The sequence below is a fragment of the Oryzias melastigma genome, linkage group LG3, assembly GCF_002922805.2.
Source record: "Oryzias melastigma strain HK-1 linkage group LG3, ASM292280v2, whole genome shotgun sequence".
NCBI lineage: Eukaryota > Metazoa > Chordata > Actinopteri > Beloniformes > Adrianichthyidae > Oryzias > Oryzias melastigma.
In genome coordinates this window covers 30,781,046-30,789,493 of record NC_050514.1, presented here as the reverse complement: position 1 = coordinate 30,789,493, position 8,448 = coordinate 30,781,046, and the positions used below count along the sequence as shown (strand labels likewise).

Genomic DNA, 8,448 nt, shown 5'->3' with positions numbered 1-8,448 from the left:
TTGAAAGTGTTGATTCAAAACAAAAATCCTTCAATAAACAACATTAAACTTGTCTATATGTTAAAGCAGAAAATACACAATAATTCAACAAACCAAAACAAAATCTGTTTAAAAAAAATGAGGAAAATCTGCTTTTTATCTGTAATTAATTAACATAAAACTTTTGCTTTAAAGCTTAAGAAACCTGACAACTTTATTACTAATGGAGAATTAAAAAAAATCAAATTGAAACTCATAAGAAGACCATAAAATGAAAAACTTTTTAAAAATAAATCGAGTTGTTTTTTTGTAGAACTGTTCAAAACAAATCTATTATATGTATGTTTTTAGACATTTTTGAGTCTGTTTGCAGAGATCATTATCTGTTTCTGTTGTGTTTCATAATAACCATTTAGATTCTTTCTATTAAAAAGTCTGAGTGGAAAACAGAGGAAATTAATCCCGATTTTTCCCTCCTTTAATGGATTTTCCTGCTGTTGCTAAAGCTCTCCCTCGACAGAGGATCCAGCTCTCCTTTGATAAGAATTACTACATCGAGCCGTCCTTCGAGTGCCGCTTTGATCACATCGAGGTCCGCGACGGCCCGTTTGGCTTCTCGCCGCTCATCGATCGCTTCTGCGGGGGCAAGAACCCGGGTCTGGTCACGTCCACGGGCCGCTTCATGTGGATCAAGTTCACCAGCGACGAGGAGCTGGAGGGCCTCGGCTTCCGCGTCACGTACACCTTCATCGCAGGTGAGGAGCACGCCTTCGAATGTTCTGATGCTCCTGCTGGGACCTGACTCCTCTGTGATACCATTGCAGACCCGGACTTCCACCTGCATGTGGGCGGACTGCTGAACCCCATCCCAGGTGAGCTCCTCCTCAGCATTCCTCCCATTCACGCCCCCATAGGCCGTCTGAGGCCGTGACGTGCATGCAGAGGCTGCAAACGCACCCGACAAGCACATAATCGTGTATGAAGTCAAAGGTTGTACATATGCTCGTGTGCACAAATTTAAGCTCATGGCGGAACACACACACCTCTTTTATCTTTCCCTTCCCGCCTTTGTTCCTCCGTCTTCCTGCTGTCCTTTGTCCTAATCCGCCACGCTCGCTTCGATTGAACCTTAAATCCTTTTTGCTCCCTAATAAAACCCCGTCCTTCTGTCTGTCATGCTCTTCTTCTCTGTAACCATTATCTCCCATGTTCCACTCCTTCACCTTGCTTTTATCTTTTTCTCTTCCTGCTTCTCTATGTGACCTCCTGTCCGCTCCATCATTTTTTCCCTTTTCTTTGTGCACATTTTTCCCTCTGCAGACTGTCAGTTTGAAGTTGGTGGATGGGATGGGATTATCCGCTCCAGTCAGGTGGAAGAGGAAGAGCGGGTGAAGCCGGGCGATGCTCTGGACTGTATCTGGACCATCAGAGCCCCCCCTCAGTCCAAGGTCAGTAGGAAGGGCTGTGTTAGTCAGGCCCCGCTGATGATGTCAGACGCTGCTTCCTGACTCCCTGTTTGCATGAGTTTATGTCAGATCCGTTTTAAACGTCTTCGGTTTGGAAAAATGTTCAGAATGATCATATTTGATGTCTCCTGCTGTTAAGCACAAACGCTACAAACCTGCAGGACTGAAAACCGCCTCCACAGGAACTCTGAAGCTACAAGAACGCACTGAACGTGGGTTTGTGAACCCAGCTTTACCATATAATGTAGCCATACAATACTAGCGCATGTCCTCACAGTTAGAAGAGGCTTGGTGCAAAATGACAAAGCGGAGCAAATCTCACTCCAGACGTTTCCTTTCACAGCTGTATTCCGATAAATGAAAGACTTGGCCTCATATAATTCTATTCGAGCAAAAACCGCAATTATTGATTTCTCCTTCAATTTTCAAACAGTGAAGGAAAAGGACGCCATCCATAAGGTCACTATCAAATCTGAGTCCCTGATGATCAAAGTTCAACTGGTTTAACTTTCAACATGCGCTCAGTTTACCCGCGTTTTGTACATAAAGCTCAAAGCTTGACTGTATATGGAGAACTGGACTGACCAGGTGTGACATCACCCATAGAAAAAACTTCACCTCAGGCTCCAGAGAAGTGAAGCCAATTCAGCCGCCATTTTTCCACGATATGGACGTCACCATCTTGGAGCCAGAGAAGAGTGACGCTTTCGGTGTGAATGCACCATAACTGTCAACCTCTGTGGCTCATTCGTGTTTACATTTCATTGTCATGATCCGTTTTATTGTCACCATGTTTGTCTGCTCATTTATGGTATTTTTACCTTTTAAAATGTTGTGTCGTATCTGTTTTTCATGCTTGCATTGCGTTTTATTTCTAATTAGATGTTTTTTAAGGAGACAATCTTAACATCAGTCCAGGGAGCTCACTCTGGTGTATTGGCATTTTCACGTCTTGGAGCCAGAAGGTACTTCCTGTTTGTTACATGGTGAGAGTGGTCACTTAATCCAGTTCTCTCATACAGTCAGAGGCCCAAAAACTGACTTAAAATTTGCATGATGACATGTGAACGTGAGCGTTTTAAAAGCGAAATGTCCATTTACAAGCATTTAGATTAACTTTTTATTGAAAGCGGTTTCTCAAAAGGGTTTCCAAGCCTGCTGTAAATGTAACATGATGCTATCTGGCTAGAATAGTTGCTAATTATACTACAGAAAAAATGTAGAGTGACTTTTGGGGAAAAAGAAAGAAAAACACAAAGAACTCAGTTTGGCTAAACAGGAACAAAGCTTTAAAAGCTGCAGTGCTTGATCATCCTGATGTCTCTGTCAGACTCCTGACCCTAAAAACATGGAGTTTATTTTAAGTTTTCTCACAGCTCAATGAACTGTGCTGCAATGCAGAGACAAAAAACATCAACCTAAACCGTCAAAACACCATATTATCTGCTTTTTAAAAAACAATAATTGATGTTTCAAATAGTTCTGTTGGCAAAAACTGACTAAAAAAAATGTTTCTCTGCTTGATTGCTTTCGTTCAGATAAATGGCGGTAGTGTTGTCTGCTCTTTTCCCTCTTTTTTTAAAAAAAAGGTAATCGTATTGATTAAAAATAGCAAAAAAACAAGTATTTGGCAAAAGAAAAAAAAAGAGAAACTTGATTAAATATTTCTTCATTTTATTTGTTATGAACTTCTGTACACCAGTGTCTAAAACTCAAACAAAGGGATCACCTCACAAAACTCACAATCTGGAGGAAAAGCTTCATGAAATCATGAATGAAGCATAAAAAAGAGCATCATTTGAAAAACTCAGTTGATTTTTTTTTTTTTATCAAACTTGTGACACAAGACTGGACAAAAATGGATTTATGAACAAAAAGATTATTTTGGAAAATGGAACAGACTTGTCTCACAAGTATTATTTTCAAAGTATTTGTTGTCTCAGGTAGTATAAGTTATTAAGATTTGAATTTCACAAATGGTAAAACTGGTTTGGGCAGTTTTAAACCCAAATCAAATTGAGGAGGCTGTTTAGTGTGGAGCAAAAACCTCTCATAGGATCTCCCAAAGCAGACAGATTATAGATGTCAGAACCAGGCAGACGGCTGGATCCGAGTGCAGCAGATTTTATTGGCACACACAGAAGAACAGGAGTGAAGCACAGTTAAAAGTCCACAAAGCTCAATCAGGGTCAGGCAGGCAGAGGTCAAACACGAGCACAACGGCATCAGAGAGTGGTCAGAGTCCAAGCGAGGGGCGGGGCAGGCGGCAAACAATCAGAGTCGAAGACGAAGCAGAAGATCAGGATGAGAAGGCTCAGTAATGCAGGCAGAGTGGCACAAACAAGACTTCGCACTGAGCAAAGCTCAGTTCTAAATGATGCTGGGAGTGACTCCAGATGGAAAACGGCTTTGGAGCTTCTGGGAGAGACACCAGGGGCTGATGGGAAGTGTAGTGTAAAGACCCAGGAAGTGCTAGAACTCAGCTGATGGATCCCCCTGATGGCCAGAGGGGGCGTCATGGGGCCGATTCATGACAATAAGTGTCAAAACAGACTAAGGTGCCTTAAACACATACAAGTCAAGAAGCTTCTTGGTGGTAAAACTCTGAGGAAAAAAATCTGTTCCTTCTGGAATACTTAAAGTCTCTGGATGCTGTCTTGGGTGACATGTCTTTAAGACACTGTCCTGGACCTTGCATGGCGGTTTGGGACAGTCTCTGGATTGGCAGATGGGGATGGTGTCCCTTCCTTTCCAGAAGAGGGACCAGGCAGTGTGTTCTAACCGGTATGGTCTACACAAAGCGCTTGAGTTTTCACAAACAATGCGGATGTGCTTTGTGGATTTGGATAACCAATCTTGTCCTGTCAACGATTCAGTTCGTAATTTTTATGGCATGATACAACCAGAGGGTGTCTGGCTTGGGGACCACATCATTTCATTGTTGCTTTTGGCAGATGATGTTGTACTTGTCACTTTATTAAACTAGGTCCTTCAGTGTGCTCTGGGGCTGTTTGAAACTGAGCCTGTAGCAGCTGGAATGAAAATGGGCAGCTCCAAGTCAAAGACCACAGTTTTCAACCAAAAAAAAAGATGGAGAACTCCAAACCAAGGTGGAAAAAATTAAAGTATCTTTGGATCTTGTTCTTGAGCGAAGAAAGCGAGGAGTGTTAGATGATCAGGTGGATGAATACAGCAGCTGCAGCAATACAAGCTCTGGATTTACTCATCGATGTTCCTATCTTCATGTACTTTGGGACAATACCGAAAGAATAAGATCTTGGATACAGGCGGACAAAATTTGTCTTCTTAAGGGTGAATGAGTGAATGCCTTGGAGAAAGGGTGAGGGCTTTGTAGTAGAACCACTGCTCCTGAACATTGAGAGAGCCTAGCTGAGGTACCTCATCGGATGGATGATCTCCTAATATAGTTTGTTAAACTGAGTGTAACTGTGCAGATCAAAGACATTAGTTGAATAAATCAGTATATCGAAGCTCCGCTAAGGCGATTCATTATCAAAAGATGTATTTTAAAGGGTCAATGCTTTTTGGCTGTTAACCTTTAGAAATGGGGCTTTAAGAGTACTGTCTGTTGCCACATTTTTGACAATTGAAAATAAATGTGTTTAATTCCTGAAGAGACAGTCAAAAACTGTCTGTGTGCTGCCCCCTACAGGTTGAAACGGGGTATTACGGTAGAATTTTCTGATTGGTCCTACGTTATTTCAGAGGTTTCATGTCTTCATGCTCCAAAATAAAAGCCCCGGCCATCTTTGATTCTGAAACGGTTGGTCCTTATTGAGTTAGCTTTAGCATAGCTCGTTGGTGTTTTGCAGAAATCTACTGGCTCAACTTTCCACTGGACTTTAGACAACAATGGTTTAGTGCAATTGGCATTGAATCCAGCCAACTCCATCCTGGTGATGGATTTGCAATGAACATTTCACTCGGGATTGTTTGCTTAATACGTTAGCCTTATGATGTTAGCGTCATTTTACTACTGAGACACGGGTCCCCTTCGGTCTGGACCATAGGCGCCTGCCTTGGGAGAAGGTGGAGGAGAAAAATCCTCACCTCTGTCTTAAAGGATCAGGTGGATCTTGCTGGTGAGCTGAGACTTCATGGACATGAAGGAGCAGAACAAGCTTTTTCCACAAGAAGTCCAGAAGAACACGATGCAGAAATGCAGATGACAAAGACTGACACCTGAGAAAGCCTCTGCATAGTACAAAAAACAAAAAAAAAACACATTGTCCGCAGTAAAATAAGAAAAGTTCCTGCTGGGCAACTTGACATTTAAATTTCACTCACTCCTAAAGCCGTTGGTATCACAGTAATACAACAGAAGTGTGTTAAAAATTCATTGCAGATTTACATTTTTATCAGCGCAGATGGAAGAAAAGCGGTGCGGGCAGATTTCTGGGATAAAGAATAAACCTGGAGATGCAGAGCAGGATTTTTCAGCCCAAAGTGAAAGCCCCACTGACATATTCTGATATTTATGGCCTGATATTAAAATCTCCACGAATTTACAACCACAGCTTGTCCAGCTTGATTCATGGCTGCTCTGTTTCTTCCTCATGGCGAAATGAGTCATCCCAACCTCTGTGCTGAACACAGACCGAGACACATGCATGCAAACCGCTGCCGAACTCAAATGACATAATGAAGTGTCGCATACTGTAACAATTACCCATAATAGGCTCGTATGTGGTGTGCACACTGCAATATTTCATGCGTATGTAAACATTTGCGCATGGCTCATGAATCTCTGCGGCGTGCGGCTGCAGAGGCGCCGATCTGAATGTAGCAGAGGTGTTAGCGCCGTGAAGCAGAAGGAACAGGAGCACTGCACCCTTCCAGGTGCTCCGTCGGCTCCAGCAGAGCTGCTGATTTCATTCCTGCACACAGACGTAGGGGGTTAGAGGGTGCAGTAAAACGGGAAGCAGCAAAATAACCTTTTATCTGTTTCCTCTGCTGGTTTCTTTGACCTCAGTGGGAAAATGGAGCAGAGCTCAAAGGAGGAAATGAAACTAAAGGTAGATTGCATTAATTCAGCCTTTGCCAAACAATGTATATGAAACAATAAGGACACAGTATATAGTGTCAGAGTGAGCTGTTATTCATTTGTGAAGATTTTTAAGGAATACTGCTAAATATGCAGATTATTATTTTCTATAATAACATTTTCCACTCTCAACATGATCCAAAATTTGAAAAAAACAAATTATATTTTCCATTATATTGTTGAAATTGTTATCCATCTTAAAAAAAAACATGTTTTTATGTACTTTTTGCATTCATGTCCATATAAAAAATCAATTAAATGATAATTAAAAAAAAATGTTTACAGTTAATTTATTAAGCAATTTAGCGGGTCCGATTCATACTTCAGGGTTTATGGTGGTGAAGTGTTTAGCACTCTCGCCTCACATGTTCCCCATGTGTGGGTTTTCTCCAGGCACTCTGGTTTTCTCTCACCATCCAAAAGCAGGCTTTAGAGGCTAATTAGTAGCTTTAAATTGCATGAGAGGGAGTGGCAACCTGTTCAGGGGAAACCCACCTTCACCAGCTGGGATAGGCTCTAGGTAGCTATAAAGCTAGCTAAATAGCTAGCACTCTGTGGCCCAATCCGAATTCCTCCCTTCTCCATTCCCCTTCATTTAACCCTCCAAACAGATTTATAAAAAATAGTGTCTCATAATTCGAACGTCACTTTCATCCCAATCATCGCGAGTCCGCTAGCTTTAGCGCGGAGCTTCAATATGCATAACAACAGCGTTTTTATAACGTCAAAAAGGTCACGCTACAACAAAAAGTCATTACTTACATTTAAATGTAAACCTCTGTGCTTTAGAGCGCCTCCACGTGAAGAAGAGCACTTCTCAGCGTGACGCGGTTTAGCCTCGTAACGGAGGACTTGTTTGGCCTCTGCTTGGAGGGTGAAATTTAAAAAGTTCATTTTTCTGACACAACTTGCACTTAAACTTTCCCTTCAAATGGAGGAGAAAGAAGGGAGAAGGGGAAGAACTTGGATTGGGCCTGTTTCTAACTTGGATCACCGAAAAAATGTTTTAAAGTCAATTTTTTATGTCTCAACTTCAAGACAATGTCACCTGGATGAATCTCAACCGTCATCGTCAATGGAAGGATTTTAAAATGTTGAAAATACTAAAAGTTCTGATGGTTTTCCTGTTTTTTAAAAACAAAATAGAAAATCATCAAATTGCTTTGAACATTTCTAGTTTACATTTAATCCTTTTAACACTTTTATTGATTTGACTTATTCATGGCTGCTCAAAAATCAATTGTAGACAATTTAGCAAAAAAATAGTTTCAGAACAAAAGAAATGCATCAATTAACAAAAAAAACCAACAGAAAAATGAATGTGAATATAAGAAGAAAATATCAATGTAATAACTTATAATTATATGTAGAGATGATGCATAAAATACACACATAGGTCACATGAGATTCCTTAAATATTGTGAATATTAACTAAAGTAGAGTTTGATCTATTCCTTTATAAGGAGTGAGAACCAAATTTACAGCTCCTTCTTTACAGAAGAGTTGTGACTGCATGAATGTGCACACATAGGTTGATTATTTCAATGCATTTTACCCAGAACATGAACATTTGGTGGGTTTTTCTGAAATTATTCATTTCAATTCTCCTTATTTGTGAAGCATCAATAACAGTAAACAAAGCAAAAACAAGTGTAATCTTTCTTTTTTAATAATTATTTCAGCTGTTTTCACAATGACAGATGTGACAGAACACAAAATCGTTTCTGTATTTCCTGCAGATCTACCTGCGCTTCATCGACTACCAGATGGAGCACTCCAACGAGTGCAAGAAGAACTTTGTCGCCGTGTACGACGGCAGCAGCGCCATTGAGAACCTGAAGGCCAAGTTTTGCAGCACGGTGGCCAACGACCTGATGCTGGACAACGGCGTGGGGGTCGTGAGGATGTGGGCGGACGAGAAGAGCCGCCTCAGCCGCT

General features: G+C 41.2%; 1 protein-coding gene across 1 annotated transcript in view; it reads left to right on the top strand.

Annotated features, from left to right (window-relative positions):
* LOC112160568 (neuropilin and tolloid-like protein 2) overlaps positions 1-8,448 on the top strand; it is a 25,809-nt gene that overhangs the window by 7,978 nt on the left and 9,383 nt on the right. Inside the window, exons 4-6 of the mRNA XM_024295191.2 lie at positions 486-734; positions 804-851; positions 1,300-1,427. Of these exons, the coding sequence (XP_024150959.1) occupies positions 486-734; positions 804-851; positions 1,300-1,427 (425 nt within the window). The remainder of the gene's footprint in view (positions 1-485; positions 735-803; positions 852-1,299; positions 1,428-8,448) is intronic.